Source organism: Tinamus guttatus, unplaced genomic scaffold (genome assembly GCF_059628265.1).
Source record: "Tinamus guttatus ecotype Peru unplaced genomic scaffold, ASM5962826v1 Tinamus_guttatus_pri_ptg000490l, whole genome shotgun sequence".
Taxonomy (NCBI): domain Eukaryota; kingdom Metazoa; phylum Chordata; class Aves; order Tinamiformes; family Tinamidae; genus Tinamus; species Tinamus guttatus.
In genome coordinates, this window is record NW_028289024.1 from 38864 (window position 1) to 53619 (window position 14756).

The window sequence follows — 14756 nt, forward strand, 5'->3', positions numbered from 1 at the left end:
TGTCCTTTGGTGTCACAGCACCCTCAGGTGTCACAGCATGCTCTGGTGTCACATCCCTGGGTGTCACCATGTCCTCAGGCATCACGGCATCCTCAGGTGTCAGGACATCCCCAGGAGCCACAATGTCCTCAGACATCACGGTGTCCTCTGGTGTCACAGCATGCCCAGGTGTCACGATGTCCCCAGGCATCACAGCATCCTCAGGTGTCACGACATCCCTGGACATCACAGTGCCCTCTAACCCCATGACATGTCCAGGTGTCACGATGTCCCCAGACATCACAGCATCCTCGGGTGTCACGATGTCCTTGGACGTCACAGCATCATCCAGTGCCCTGGTGGCCTTGACTGTCACAGCACCCTGTGGTTCTTCAGCCTCCTCCACCTCCTCTTCCTCAGAGGGGCAGACAAGGAGGCACTCGGTGGCCGGCTCCACGGTGGCATCTTCAGAGGGGACGTGGACAGGGCTGCCCTGCACCAGGCCAGCGTCGCGCTCTTCCTCCTCTTGCCGCTGCTCCTCCTCCTCCTCTGGGGCTGCCAATGCTGGCTCAGCTCCATCTCTCTGCTCCAAGGGCTCTTCCTCGCCAAGGTCTTCCTCACACGGAATCCTAGGGCTGAGGAGCAATGGAGGAGCCACCTTCTCCTCCTCTTCCTCGCCTGGTGTCCCAGGGCTGCAGGGTGATGGAGGCGCCACCTTCTCCTCCTCTTCCTCACCTGGCGTCCCAGGGCTGCAGGGTGATGGAGGTGCCACTGCCACCTTCTCTTCTTCCTCACTTAGTGCCTTGAGACCATGGGGTGATGGAGGTGCCACTGCCACCTTCTCTTCCTCACTTGAAGTACTAGGACCATGGGGTGATGAAGGTGCCACTGCCACCTTCTCCTCTTCTTCCTCACTTGACATACTGGGATCATGGGGTGATGGAGGTGCCTCCTCCTCCTCTTCCTCACTCAGTGTTTTGAGACCATGGGGAGATGGAGGTGCCACCTTCTCCTCTTCCTCACTTGGTGCCCTGAGACTGTGGGGTGACAGAGGTGCCGCTGCCACCTCTTCTTCCTCACATGACATACTAGAACTGTGGGGTGATGGAGGTGCCACTGCCACCTTCTCCTCCTCTTCCTCACCTGGCATCTCAGGGCCACAGGGTGATGGAGGTGCCGCCACCTCCTCTTCCTCGCCCAGGGCCCTAGGAGCGCAGGGTGATGGAGACGCTGCTGCTTCATCCTCCTCTTCCTCAGCTCGTGCTCCGGGGCTGAGGAGCGATGGAGGTGCCACCTCCTGCTCTTCCTCACTCAGTGCCCCAGAGCTGGGGGATGATGGAGGTGCCGCATCCTCCTCTTCCTCACTCAGCGTCCCGGGGCTGCAGGACAATGAAGGCGCCGCTGCTGCATCCTCCTCCTCCTCGGCCAGTGTCCTGCCACCCAGGGGTGGTGATGAAGGCACCTCCTCTTCTTCCTCTTCCTCAGCCAGTGCCCTGCTACCCAGGGGCGGTGATGAAGGCGGCACCTCCTCTTCCTCGGCCAGTGCCCTGCCACCCAGGGGCGGTGATGAAGGCAGCACCTCCTCTTCTTCCTCAGCCAGTGTCCTGCCACCCAGGGGCGACAAAGGTGGCACCTCCCTCCTCTTCTTCCTCCTCTGCCAGTGTCCTGCCACCCAGGGGTGATGATGAAGGCGGCACCTCCTCTTCTTCCTCAGTCAGTGCCCTGCTACCCAGGGGTGATGATGAAGGCAGCACCTCCTCTTCTTCCTCTTCCTCAGTCAGTGCCCTGCTACCCAGGGGTGATGAAGGCAGCACCTCCTCTTCTTCCTCACCCAGAGCCTTAGGGCTGCAGAGCGACAGAGGTGCCGCCACCTCCTCCCTCAGTGTCCCGGGGCCACGTGGAGATGAAGGCACCTCCTCCTCCTCCTCCGGGGTCCCAGGGCTGCGTGGGGACAGCGGCGCCGCATCCTCCTCCTCCTCCTCGCGCGGCGACGAAGGCGCGGGCTCGGCGCCGGGGCCGAGGCGCAGCTCGATGCCGCCGGCGGGCGGGCGCGGGGGCAGCGCGTGGCGCTCGGCGCCGTAGAGCCGCTCGTCCTCGGCGCCGCCGTACGAGGATGAGGAGGATGAGGAAGAGGAGGCGGCGCCCGCCGACGTGTCATCGCGGAAGGCGAAGGCCTCGTCCGCCCCGTCGGCCACGGAGCTCTCCGAGAGCGAGCGCAGGAAGGAGGCCGAGGCGCTGTCATCTTCATCGTCATTGTCATCTTCCTCCTCCTCCTCCTCGGGGGAGGCCGGGGTGATCTCCACGGCTTCGGCCTCGAAGAGGAGGCTGCCGCGGAAGGGCAGCAGCGCGGCGGGCACCATGCCGGCCTCGGCGGCGCCCAGCAGCCGGGCCAGCAGCGGCGCCCCCCAGCCTTCCTCCTCCTCCGGCGTCGCTTGGCCTTCACCCTCCTCCTCCTCCTCTTCGGGCAGGGCAAAGGGAGCCACGTGGCAGCCTTCGTCGCCCTCCTCCTCCTCCTCGGGCAGCGGCTCGGCGCCCAGGTTGGGCGAGCAGGAGGGCGACGTGCTGCCCGTGCCCGAGGAGCCCCAGCTGCCGCCCTCGGCCGTCATGTAGGAGCCCGACGGGGAGGTGGGCGGCGAGCCGGGGCCTTCGCTGCCGCCCGCCGCCTCCTCCTCCTCCTCCTCATCCTCCTCCTCGTCCCGGTCCCCGCGCAGCCGGGCCAGCGCCGCCTTGACGGGCGTCGAGGGCGCCGTGAAGAAGAGGTCGGGCTCGAGCGGCGCCCGCCGCGTCTCCTCGCCCATGACCACGCGGGCGTCGAGCGGCTCTGCCCGCGCGCCTTGCCGGGGGACGACGGCGGCAGCGGCGGCAGCGGGGGGCCGCGCTCGGCCAGCGCCGGGGGGTCCCGGCGGCGGCAGCGGCCGCCCCGTCGCAGCTGGCGCCCTCGGGCGGGGGCCGGTCCTCCTTGTGCGCCGCGGCCGGCGGCGCCCGCGCGGCCTCTGCGGGGAGAGGGGCACCGTGAGCCCCGGCGCTCATCGCTGCAACGAGCTGCGAGTTCTCAGCCCTCGCCCAGCCCCAGGGACCCAGCCTGCGCTCATCACTGCACTAAGTTGCAGGTTCTCAGCCCCCCTCCTCACCCAGGCCGTGCTCACCAGTGCACTGAGCTGCACGTCCTCAGCACCCCTCCAACCCCACCTGCTCCCAGGGACCCAGCAGCCTCCCCGCGCTCATTGCTGCACCGAGCTGGGCGTTCTCAGCCCCGTTGCCCCCCCCCGCCCAGCGGCCGCCTCCTGCTCCCATCAGGGCCCCGAGCCGGGCGCCACCAGCCCCTCCCCGCGCAGCCCCGGGGATGCGGCAGCACCGCTGTGATGAGCTGGCCGTTCTCAGCCCCAAAACCGCAGAGCCTCCCCCCAAACCCGGCCCCGGCGGCCGCATGCGGCGCTCATCAGTGCAATGAGCGGGGCGGTCTCAGCGCGCGCCCCGTTACCTGCGGGCGGCGGCTCCATGAGCGCTGCCCGGAGCCGCTCCCAATCCCGATCCCGGTACCGATCCCGGTCCCAGCACGGGCCCCCCCGCCCCGCGGCGCGTTATAAAGGGGCGAGGGGAGGGGGCGGGGGCACAAGGGCTGCTGGGAGGGGGCGGGGACCCGGGCAGGGATTTAAGGGGGCAGCTCAAACCCCCCCCCCCCCGCAAGGTGGAATTGGGGGGGGGGGTATCCCAAAAGCGCCGCCCCTGGAGCTGCTCCTTCCCCCCCAGGGGCTTTTCGGGGTGTCTCCCCGCTCCCCCCGCAGGTTTCCACGCGGCGGGGGGGGGGGTTGTGCGGCCCCATCCCCATCATGGGGCTAAACCGCCCCCCGCCCCGGCGCATCCCGGCCCGCGACCCCCTTTGCGGCGGCTCCCGGGGCCGGGCCCTGGCGACGCTGCTGTCCCCAACCTCCCCCCCCTCCCCCGGGGTGACCTTGGGCCTCCGGTGTCCCCAGCGGGGCCGCGGGGCGCGGGGACGGAGCCGGGGCTGGATGCGGGGCGGGGGGGGTCGATGGTGGCGAAAGGGGATGGCGCGGGGGGAGGTCCCCGCTGTCACCTGCGGGCGGCGGCCGCTCCGGGCCCCCCCCCCCCCGCGCCCATCACCGTCGCCTCGGGCCGGTTCCCCCCCCTCCGGCGCCCCCCGGCCCCCCCCCTCACCTGCGGCCTCGCCGGGCATCGCGGCGGCGGCGGCGGCGGGCGCGGCAGAGCGGCCGGGGGGGCGGGGGGGCCGGCCCCGTCATCCCGATGATGTCAGCAGAGATTTTTTTTTTCCCTGTGTTTTTCCCCTCCCTCTTTCCCTCTTTTTTTTTTTTTCCCTCCCCCTCCCCCCCCCGGGCCGTGCCAGGCGCTGCGGAGCCGCCACCCCGGGGGGGGGGGGCGGCGCCGTCTCGGTGTCCCCTGTCACCCCCCCCGGTGCCGCTCAGCAGGGGGAGGTGGTCCCCCCCCCCCGGGTCACCATGGGAACAGCCCTTCTCCTCCTCCCATTGCCATGGCAACCACGTGGAGGATGGGGCTGGTTGCCCTTGGCAACGGGGGGGAGGGGGCTGGTACCCCCCCCCCCGGCGTGGGGCTGGAGGGGGGTGGTCCTGGATGGATGGACGGGCAGGTTGGGGGGACACATGGATTGGGGGGACACTCGGCCGGACACCTGGACAAGGACAGGCGGACACAGGGATCCAGGGGGGGCACCCGGAGCGGGTGGTTGGATGTTGGTCAGGGGGTACCCTGACAGACGGACGCCTGGACAGAGGGATGCAGGGAAGGGCCCACGGCCGCTCGGATGGGGAACAGGGTCCCCCCTTAGGGACCAGCCACCCCCGGGGACGCCGGGGCCTGGTGGCGCATCCGCATCCCGGGCCGATGCCGGCAGCGCCCGGAGCGGCGCCGGCAGCGCCAGGACGGTGACTCAGCAGCCGGCAGGGCCGCTGACTCAGCGCGTGCGCCAGGGGCCGCGGATGCTCCGAGGCCACCGGGGCCCAGTGTGTCCCCCCCGCCCTCCCCGAGGCCCAGAGCGAGAGGGACACGAGTGTCACTGCAAGTGTCACTGCCCGGCGGTGGCTTTATTGAGGGCCGGCGCTCAGCTCGCCAGCTCGGTGGCCACGGCCTTGTGCAGCTTGTCCTTGAGGAAGGCCACGCGCTGCCGCTCCGACTTCAGCTCCAGGAACTCGTAGTAGGGAACCTGCGGAGAGGGCGGCCGTGGGACGGAGCCGCGGGAGCCCCGAGACCTCCCCGTGTCCCCAGGACAGCTCGGCGGTGCAGGATTCCCTGCGCATCCCGCCGGATCCGTTCCCGGGGGACGCTGCCGTCGGAGGGATCCCGCCCCCCGTTCCGTTTATCCAGCCAAGGCTCCGGCCGGGGGACGCGGCAGCTCCGTGATCCTCCTCCTCGGCGTCTCCCCACCTGAACCTCCCCGGCCGCCGCGCGCGGGGCGGTTACGTAAGCGGCGCCGCCCGGCTCTGCCGCAGCGGGAGCGGCCCCGGAGCGCCGCTCCGGATGGGAACGGGCTAAACCCGGCTCGGCGCGGGCGCTATAATTACCCCGGGGCAGCTAAACCGCGTGTGACCCCGTTTGGAGGCCAGGAGAGGATCACAGCGGCTAATCCCGGCGCGCGGCCCGGCCTGGGATTTGGAAGCGGGAGCCTCCGGCACGGGGAGAAGCAGAGGGCGGCGGGCGGGCGGCCGCCGGCGCCCCGGCTTCCCGCAGCGCTTCGCGGCCCTCCCGGGAGCCGCTCGGCTCCGCTCCCGTCGTGGCTACTCACGTCGACGACGAGGAAGCCGGCGGCCTGCACGTGGCGCCGGGCCATGGCGCAGCGCCCCAGCAGCTCCCGGCTCCTGTTGCTGAAGCTGGGGAACTCCCACCTGAGGAAGGCCACCCTGCGGGGACGGTGACAGGGTGGCCGTGAGGCCCCGGCCGCCCTGGTGAGGCCCCCGGCCACCCCGTGGCCCGGACCCACCTCCTGGCGCCCGGTGGCAGCGGGGCTGTCCCCTCCGAGCGGAGCAGGTGGGGAGCGACGAAGCCCCTCAGGGGCAGCGGCTTGTTGTCCCCGTCCAGCAGCATCTCGGCGTCTGCGTGGGGCGGCAGGGCAGCGCGGGGCGCTCGCGACGCGTCGAGGCCCACGTGGCGCCCGCCCCGGACCTGCCCTCCCGCCCGTCCCCGCGGGCGCAACGCGTGTCCGTGGCACGATTTTATCCCCGGCATCCCATGGGAAGGGGATGCGGAGCCCATGGACTACGGCCTTGCTGTGGCAGCCGGCTGGCCGGTCCCCGCCACGGCGCGGGCGGGCACCGAATTTGACGGGGCTGCAGCGGAGCCGGGGGGGAAAACAGAGCGGATCCCGAAGGATACGAGGGAGAAGGGAATCAACTCCAGCCTCTCCAGCCACCCCCGGGCTGCGGGGAGAGGCCGGGCTCACCGAGGTGCCAGCCGTAGACGGTGGGAACGTCGAAGCGCCCGTTGTCGCTGCTGCCCAGCACCGCGGCCAGGGCCTCGCGGAGGCCGCTCTGCAGCGGCGTCGCCTTCTCGGCACCCCGGCCCTGGGCGCCCAGCGCCTCCGCGGGCAGGAAGGGCCCCGCGTAGTCTGGGCTCTCCAGCCGCGCCGCCGCGTTGACGTGGATCAGCTTGAGCCGCGAGCTCTGCGCTCTGGGGGACGAGTCGCCTGGCGGCAGGAGAGGAGCAGCCCTGGGGACGCGGCCACAAGAGGCGGCTCCCATTCCCGGCCCCACGCGGGATTCCCGCTTCCAGCCCCATTCCCACCCCGCCCCGGCTCAGGATCCCGCCCGCGCGTGCACAGCGCCGCTCGCCCGTGTCCGTGGCACAGTTTTATCCCCGGCATCCCACGGGAAGGGGACGCGGGGCCCATGGACTACGGCCTTGCTGTGGCAGCCGGCTGGCCGGTCCCCGCCACGGCGCGGGCGGGCACCGAATTTGACGGGGCTGCGCGAGCCGAGCGGGTCCCCCGCGGCGTCCCCGGTGCCGCGGGGACGGTCCCCTCACCTGGCAGGTGCGCGTGGAAGGCGGGCGCCAGCACGTGCCGCAGGTAGGGAGCCCTGGCCTGCTGCAGGACGCACAGCGACCACACCACGTCCGTGAGCACCGGCGCCTCCAGGCTCTCCAGCTGCCCCTGCAGCTTCTCGTGCACCTGCGGGGACGGGGTGGCACCGAGCGCGGCCGTGTGGGGACGGCCCCGCTGCCTCCGGGCGGGAAGGGAAGGGACCTGCTGCCCGTGGGGACTTGTTCCCTGGGCCGAGGACACTCGCTGCGGGTGTCAGCACGGCCGAGGGACGCCATGGGAGCACTCCGTGCCGCACGGTGAGGCCGTTCCCTTGGGATCGGAAATCCCAGGCGTTTCTACACCACGTGCCAGGCAGGCAATGATGGAAGGAGCTCCTGCTGCTTCCCGCAATCCCCCCGGGATGCGCAGACACGGACAGAGCGAGCACGACCGCCCAGAAGGGTCTCCATCCTTCCCGGGAGCGCCGTGTGGCTCCGCCGGGGCTGGGCGTGCGGCCGACAACCCGCGGCCTCGTTAGGGGGGTTAATGAGGGCAATTAGGTCTGGGAGGGCACGGAAACACCCTCTGCCCTCGCTCGGCACCAGGCAAGGAGCCAGGGTGACTCCGGAGCCGGCCGTGCCCCCCGCGGGTGCCGTTCCCATCGCCCATCCCGGCTCTTCGCAGCTGGCTCCAGATGTCCAACGCTCACGTTTTGCACGGGAATAAGCGCTAGGAAATCTGCAGCCTCCCCCCTGGCTCTGGGAGGGAGGAATGGTAGAAGGAGAGGAAGAGGAGGGAGGGTACCATGCTGAAGAAGTCCTCGTTTGCGCTGGGCTGGAAGTTGAGGCGGGCAAAAGACACGATGATGCTGCACAGCTGGGGCACCGACATCTCCTTGCAGTTGTCCAGGGCGTACTGGGTGGCAAAAGCAACAAAATCAGAAAAACGGGCACAGGAAAAGATCGACGAGGCCAAGTGAAGATCCCCAGGGCAGAGCGGGAGCATACGAGGAAATAGGCCTCTTGTGCCTCCCTGGGATTTTATCCTGGCGCCAGGAAAAGCCGTGAGCGGATGCAGAGCTTACGGAGCTCAGACCTACATCTCATCTTCCCCATGTCCTGCAGGAGCCAGGGGAGAGAAGCCCCTCTGGGATGCAGCGGGCGGAGGCTGAAAAGGCAGCTGAAATGGGCCCAAAAAATCCCAACGGACTCTTGATTTTAGTGAAGCGCAAACAGCACCCAGCGCAGTGACAGTCAGCGGGCAGGGAGAAGAGTGACAACGTGACAACCGCTGTCTTTGGGGAGGGGGACACCGTGCTGGCCCCGGCGGCGCCTCCGTTACCCCCCCGGGGCCTCCTCACCTGCGCGATGGCCTCAAAGAGCGGCAGGTTGAGCCACTTGAGGAGGGCGAAGGAGCGGACGCAGCGCGTCACCTCCAGCGGCGACATGGTGGCCACGAGGGGCTGCAGCTCGCCGGCGATCTTCTGGAAGACCTGGGGCTGGTGGAAATTCAGTTTTCCTTAAAGGGGCAAAAGAGAGCGGCGGTCGCTTACACGGAGCTGGGGCGGGAAGCGCGGAGCGGCCGGCCCGGAGCGTCGCGGCGCTCGGACGCGACTCTTCCTTGGAACTTATTCCAGAGTCATCAACCTAATAGCAATAATCAAGCTAATAACATCAGCCTCAGCCCCTCCAAGGCCAGCTCTGCTGGGGTTATTCCTTTTTTAGAGTACAGCTATCCCCAAAATGCCCTAATGAGAAGAGTCGGTTCCGCTCTCGGAGGCCAAATGAGGAGCTGAACCTCTAACCTGCACAGAAGGGCTCCGGATGGGCTCTGCTCCCTTCCTTAACCCTGTTCGTCCGGGATTTTTGCTCAGGATTTTTTTGGTTACCAAAAGTAAGGTAGGAGAACACGGCCACACAAAACATGGCCCAGAGCGAGGAGGCGCAGGGTTACAAGGCAGGTCAGAAGCCAGCCCAGCACGTACCGTAGGCGAAGATGAGGTCCATGAGGACGGCGAGGCCGAGCTCCGTGTGCCTCTGGAGCAGGTGGTAGGACAGGGCGCGGAGCAGCGGCACGGAGCGCCGGTTCTGGTAGGCCAGGGCCAGCGCGATCCTGCGGATGTCCTCGGGGCTGAACTGCTCGGCCAGCTCCAGCGCCTGCGTGGGACAGAGGTGGGAAGGGAAAGGCCGGGCCGAGCTACGGGCTCGGCCTCTGCACGGAGGCCCCGTGGCCAAGGCCTTCTGCCTTGTCACACGCCGTGTCCGCAGCGTTTACCCCCCGTGTCCAGGCACAGGGACAGCGGGGCTCGTGAGCTACAGGTGTTGCTGTGGCAGCTGTTTGGCCGGTCCCCAGCACGGGGCAGGCGAGGACCGAATTTGACTCAGCTGCAGTCAAGGCCAGAAGGGAAAAGGGGGGTCCCTGCAGTGGCTCCTTCCCAAAGGACATTTCCCTCATCCTGAAAACAGGGACTTCCCTGGGCAGGGACAGCAAAGGGGACAGATCTTCCCCAGCCTTGCAAGGTGGGCTGAAAACAAGGCTGGTTTTAGCTCTCTGTTCCAGCTCCCATCACAACCCAACTCTTGCGGGGCAGCAAAGGCACCAAATCTGGGGCAGCCGCCTTATCCCGGCTCTGTTAAGTTGCTGCCCGTCGGCTGAGCAGGAATAAAGTGCTGGAGCTCGATGAGCTCAGGCTGCCGTGAGCCAGGTTCCCTCAGTGGAAACTCTTCTTAGAGCAGCCACGCTCGGAAGCTGCTTAAACAGGACCAAATTAGGCTGGCTTAGCCGGGAATGCAGCCTGGGAGGAAGCAGAGAGCTGGGAGGAGGCCAGTTGCTTAAAGAGCTCCTAGAGGGGCATCCCCTTATATATAGGGAGGGTTTTATTGCCTGCAGAATTCCCAGAGGGAAGAGATGGAGTGGGAAGCAGGAGGGGACCGTACCTTGTCCTCCAGGCGGTCCATGAGCGCCGGCGCGACGTGTCCCACCTTGGCCATGAGCGTGACCACGGTGCGGGTGCCCTCGAGCTCGGTCCAGCGCAGCTCCAGCTTCCGCAGCACCTCTCCGAGCAGCCGGCTGCCCCCGGGCGGCTGCAGGGCCAGCAGCTCGGCCAGCGCCGCGAGCTGCCGGAAGCTGAGGCGCCGCAGCCGCCACAGCACCTCGTGCTCGATGGACTGCGTCTCGCGGCGGCCGCCGTCCAGGCCCAGCGCGTAGAGGCTCCTCAGGAGGTTCACCAGGGCGTTGTTCCACACCTGGGACACCTGCGTGGTCGGGAGGAATCATAGAATAGAATCACAGAATCATAGAATGCTTAGGGTTGGAAGGGACCTCTCGAGGTCACCCAGTCCAACCCCTGCACACGCAGGGTCACCTAGAGCACGTGGCACAGGACTGCGTCCAAGCGGGTTTGAAGATCTCCAGAGAAGGAGACTCCACAACCTCTCTGGGCAGCCTGTTCCAGTGCTCTGGCACCCTCACTGGGAAGGAATTTTTCCTTAAGTTCCTGTGGAACTTTTGGTGTTTCAGTTTCCGGCCATTTCCTCTAGTCCTATCAGTGGCCACCAGTGAAAAGAGACCAGCCCCATCCTCCTCACTGCCTCCCTTGAGGTACTTCTAGACACTGCTCAGGTCCCCTCTCAGCCTTCTCTTCTCCAGTTGAACAGGCCCAGCTCCCTCAGCCTCTCCTCATAGGGCAGATGTTCCAGGCCCCTGATCATCCTCGTAGCCCTGCGCTGGCCTCTCTCCAGCAGCTCCACATCCCTCTTGTCCTGTGGAGCCCAGAACTGGACACAATACTCCAGATGGCGGCCTCACTAGGGCTGAGTAGAGGGGCAAATGTGAGGAACGTGAGGACAGCATCACAGAATCATAGAATCACACGAAGGGACCACTCGAGATCATCTAGTCCAACCCCCCTGCACACACAGGGTCACCTAGAGCACGTGGCACAGGGCTGCGTCCAAGCGGGTTTGAAGATCTCCAGAGAAGGAGACTCCACAACCTCTCTGGGCAGCCTGTCCCAGTGCTCTGGCACCCTCAGAGCCCCGTCGATGCGGATCACGCATCGTTTATGCCCATGCACAGCGTGAACGTGCTCTGTCTCCTCTGGCCTCCTCGCTGCGCGCATGGCTGAGGGGTTTAGGCAGACTTTACCCTGCTCTGGAGGTGCACACACTCACACCTTGTCGCGGGATGTGACACCAGTGAATGAGGGACAACCCAGGACAAGAAACTCAAGCAGCAACAAGGCCCAGGACGCCTTGTGTCGCCCGGACGCGGTGCCAAACCAGGGCCACGGAGAGAGCAGGGGCGTTTCGGAGCGATTTGCAGCTAAAGAGCCCCTGGTTTTTCCCCAGTGCCTCTAAAAGGAGGCCCTGTCCCTCACTGCGAGGCTGCTACACAGAATTTCCAGTCCAAAAGCTCCACGAATTCCCGTAAGAAACTAAATCCACAGGAAAAGATCAGTTCTGACGGGGAAAACACTCCGGAAAGGGCCGCCTCCGGAGCACAGCGCCGACCTGACACCGCGCTAGCACGGAATGGTTTAAGACACAAAAATTGCTTCAAATTGACAGCGCGGGAGGCAGGCGAGGCCGCGCGAGGGCCCGCAGCACTCGGAGCAGGACGTGCAGGAAAACCAAGGCTTCAATTTTCCGGCCTGTCAAATCCCTGGCACTTCTACCAGCCAGGACAATTCCTCAGGCAATGCTGGGGCTGGTGCCTGATTGGGGCTGGACCCACCAATCTCATAGGGATAATCCGAGCACTCCGAGGGTGCTGCAAAGGGTTCCTGGAGCAGGAAAAATCACAAACCAGATGGAGCTACGCAGATCAGCATGGGCAGGATCTTCTTTAAAATGCAGCAGTTACGGAAGCATTTCAGCCCCCTTGGGACAAATCCCACCTGGAATCCTCCGGCAGGTTATAGGGAACAGGTATTTCAGCATGGATGAGGAGGGATAAAAGTGTCTGCAGGTTGTTCTCGTGCCCAGTGCTCGGTCAGGGAGAGCTGGGGCTCAGGAACTACAGAGGTTTCTGTAGCAGCCAACTGGGCCAGTACCAACCACAGAGAGTGGCACCGAATTTGACGGGCTGCTAAGGTGGGAAATAAGGGGAGTGGAATTAATGTGACGTAAACGGAGTCGTTTCACTCTGTTTTGGTCATGACACAAAAAAAAACCCATTGCTTTTGGGGAGAATTACTGGGGCATTCGAGATGGAGCCGGTCACTTCCTCTTCCTGGTTCCCACAATTTCCCCTTGGAAAAGTGCAAATCCTAAAAGCCCAACTAGGCTGATCCCCAGCAAGCACTTCCAGGAAAGCCAGTCCCGGGAATGCAGAGGGCTTCCCAAGCAGCTTCTTCCCTGGATACAGGTGGGAACTCACCTGAGAGTCTACGATAGCAAAGAGCTGCTCAAAGCGCTTGTCCTGCAAAATCCCATCGGTCTCCAGGTGTTTTTCCGCGGCGAGGCGGGAAAGCCGGGTGATGACCAGCGAGGCCTGGTTGCTATTTAGAGAGTGCAGTTCGTGGAGACGGAAGAGTTCCTGAGGGCTGGCAGCGGCTTCGATGAGTTCACCGACGAGCTTGTGCTCCGGGTTCCCACCGTCTTCCAGCTGCTCCTTGGCCGGGAAGCCGTCGGCACGGGCGGAGGGGCCGGGAGCGTGCAGGGAAGCGAGCGGCGCCCGCGGCAGCGCTCGGGCCACGGCCACTTTCCCCGTGGGCACGAGCAGGGCGGCCGGCGCGGCCGAGGGGGCGCAGAGGAAGGTGCCCAGGTGGTGCCAGCGGCAGCGCCGCACCAGCCGCGCGGCCATCGCGGCGGAGCGGGAACGCTGCCGAGGAAACAACGGGAGCGTCAGGGAAAGGAGCGTTTCGGCGCGGGGAAGGAGGGAGGAGGCCTCAGGCTACGGGGAACCCTGGGCGGAAAAGGGGCTTTTTACTCATCAGTACTTGAAGCGGTGGAAAAAGATCAGGAAAACACCGAGAGAGGGGCAGGAAAATCTCCCCATGGGGATGGCTGGGGTTAAGCACTCCCAGTGACCTCCGCTGCGATGGTTAACGTGGCTTTGGGGGTTTCAAGGGCAAACTGGACAAACGGGGGGAGAAGGACCCTGGAGAAGCCTCATGGATGTGGGGCTCCCGGAGAAGCCCCATGGATGCCAGGGCTCCTGGGGAAGCCCCATGGATTTGGGGCTGCCAGAGAACCCTCTTGGATTCGGGGCTCCTGGAGAAGCCCCATGGATGCGGGGGCCCCTAGAGAAGCCCCACGGATGCCAGGGCTCCCGGAGAAGCCTCATGGATGCTGGGGTTCCCAGGGAAACCCCATGGATTTGGGGCTCCTGGAGAAGCCCCCCGGGTGCCGGGGCTCCCTGTGGGGTGCCGGACACGCCAGCCCCGTGGCCAGCCCTGGTGTCCAGACCCCCCACCCCGGTGTCACCCCCACGGCGGCCCAGGCCCTGCTAGGCCGGGCCTTGTGCCCCTTCATGGGCTCTCACAGGGCGCCCCCCCTCTCCGAGCCTCTCCAGGCCGGGCCCAGTGTCCGTCCGTGTCCCCCTCTCCCAGAGCTTGGCCTCATGTGGCCTTGTCCCCCTGACCCCTCCCTAGGGCGCCATGTGGCCTTGTCCCCCCCCTCAAAGGCCTCATGTGGCCTTGTCCCTCCCAGCCTCTCATGTGGCCTTGTCCCCCCACCTGGGATCTCTTGTGGCCTTGTCCCCTCTGAGGGTCTCTTGTGGTCTTGCCACCCCCCCCCCCCAGGACGTCTTGTGGCCTCGTCCCCCCCAGGGTCTCATGTGGCTTTGCCTCCCCCACAGGGCCTCATGTGGCCTGTCCCGGTCAACCCTCAAGGCCAGATCCGCACCGCGTCCCCCTCCAGCCTCTCCCCCGTCCCGCCCTGATCCCGAACTCCAGGTCCCGACCCACCGAACCCCCTTTTTCCCCCCGCAAAAGGGCCCCGGCGTCCGGGCCTCCCCCCACCACCGCCGCCGCCATTGGGCCTGACCTCGGCCGCGCCGCACCGCCGCGGAGGCGCCGTGCGCATGCGCGCGCGCGCGGCCCCGTGACGTCAGCGCGCGAGAGGCGGGAACGGCGTGAGGGGAGCGGGGGAGGGCGGGAGCCGTGAGGGGAGCGCGGCGGAACCGGGACCCTCCGCCGGTACCGGGACCTCGCGCCGGTACCGGGACGGCCCTCGAGGGGGTCCCTGGGCCCCCGCGCCCGCCCTTGGCGCCCTTCTGTGGCGGTTGCGCTGCGAAGGCTGCTGCTCCGGGCTCGGAACCGGATTTTGGGGGTTGTTTTGGGCTCGCTCTGTCCTCGGAGGCGCCGCTAGGTCCCGCTCTGTGGTGGGGCTGGGGGCGCCGCGGGGACTCGGGGGCTCAAGAACCCCCGAGCTCCCTGGGGTGAATTAAAAAAATAATAATAAAAATGAAGGGTTTACAGTGGGACTAGATGATCCTAAAGGTTTTTGCAACCGTAATGATTGTGTGTGAAAACAGGAGCTCCCACGTTGTGGAAACGGAGCGGAGCGCACGGGGATGGGTATCCATTGGGATCGGCTCCTTCCCGTGGCCACCTCGGCGCAGGGCTCTGCTCTGCCTCGCACAGGGGACACCAGGACCCGCCACCAGCTCCTGGCCACCGCGCTGGCCCCCAGGACACCCGGGTCCCTCTGCAGAGCTGGATCCGGGATCTAACGGATGGATCCGGTGGCCTCTTCCAGCCACCTGAGTCTTTCCAGGGCTGGGGGGGCAAAGCGACCGTGGCCGAGACTCAGCACCCTGCGGC

The 14756-nt window shown here is 66.6% G+C and overlaps 1 protein-coding gene, 1 long non-coding RNA gene and 4 other non-coding genes across 6 annotated transcripts; all 6 read right to left on the bottom strand.

Annotated features, from left to right (window-relative positions):
- Positions 1–757: 757 nt before the first annotated feature.
- LOC148592878 (uncharacterized) lies at positions 758–1226 on the bottom strand. Its single transcript, XR_015913861.1, has 2 exons — positions 1103–1226; positions 758–931 (listed from the first exon to the last, which is right to left on the bottom strand). It is a non-coding gene; the product is annotated as an uncharacterized LOC148592878 (long non-coding RNA).
- A 3848-nt stretch (positions 1227–5074) lies between these two features.
- Positions 5075–12793, bottom strand: FASTKD4 (FASTK mitochondrial RNA regulator 4). The gene is made up of 10 exons (XM_088533274.1): positions 12368–12793; positions 9925–10242; positions 8973–9144; positions 8349–8506; positions 7793–7903; positions 6991–7135; positions 6410–6652; positions 5951–6062; positions 5756–5870; positions 5075–5176 (listed from the first exon to the last, which is right to left on the bottom strand). Exons 1-10 carry the CDS (start codon positions 12791–12793, stop codon positions 5075–5077), a joined length of 1902 nt encoding a protein of 633 aa, XP_088389400.1.
- On the bottom strand, positions 6164–6301 carry LOC148592880 (small nucleolar RNA SNORA5). Its single transcript, XR_015913864.1, has one exon. It is a non-coding gene; the product is annotated as a small nucleolar RNA SNORA5 (small nucleolar RNA).
- On the bottom strand, positions 6798–6935 carry LOC148592881 (small nucleolar RNA SNORA5). Its single transcript, XR_015913865.1, has one exon. It is a non-coding gene; the product is annotated as a small nucleolar RNA SNORA5 (small nucleolar RNA).
- LOC148592882 (small nucleolar RNA SNORA5) lies at positions 9244–9377 on the bottom strand. Its single transcript, XR_015913866.1, has one exon. It is a non-coding gene; the product is annotated as a small nucleolar RNA SNORA5 (small nucleolar RNA).
- Positions 11945–12078, bottom strand: LOC148592883 (small nucleolar RNA SNORA5). The gene has a single exon (XR_015913867.1). It is a non-coding gene; the product is annotated as a small nucleolar RNA SNORA5 (small nucleolar RNA).
- Positions 12794–14756: the final 1963 nt, after the last annotated feature.

What these genes read in the sequence shown, in the direction of transcription:
- FASTKD4 (XM_088533274.1), bottom strand. Translation starts at nt 12,793, where the DNA reads ATGGCCGCGCGGCTGGTGCGGCGCTGCCGCTGGCACCACCTGGGCACC. An exon ending in ACGAGGACTTCTTCAGCATG is followed by an intron (nt 7,136 to 7,792) that starts GTACCCTCCCTC and finishes CCGTCCCCGCAG; the next exon opens with GTGCACGAGAAGCTGCAGGG. An exon ending in CCGGCTTCCTCGTCGTCGAC is followed by an intron (nt 5,177 to 5,755) that starts GTGAGTAGCCAC and finishes CCCTCTCCGCAG; the next exon opens with GTTCCCTACTACGAGTTCCT.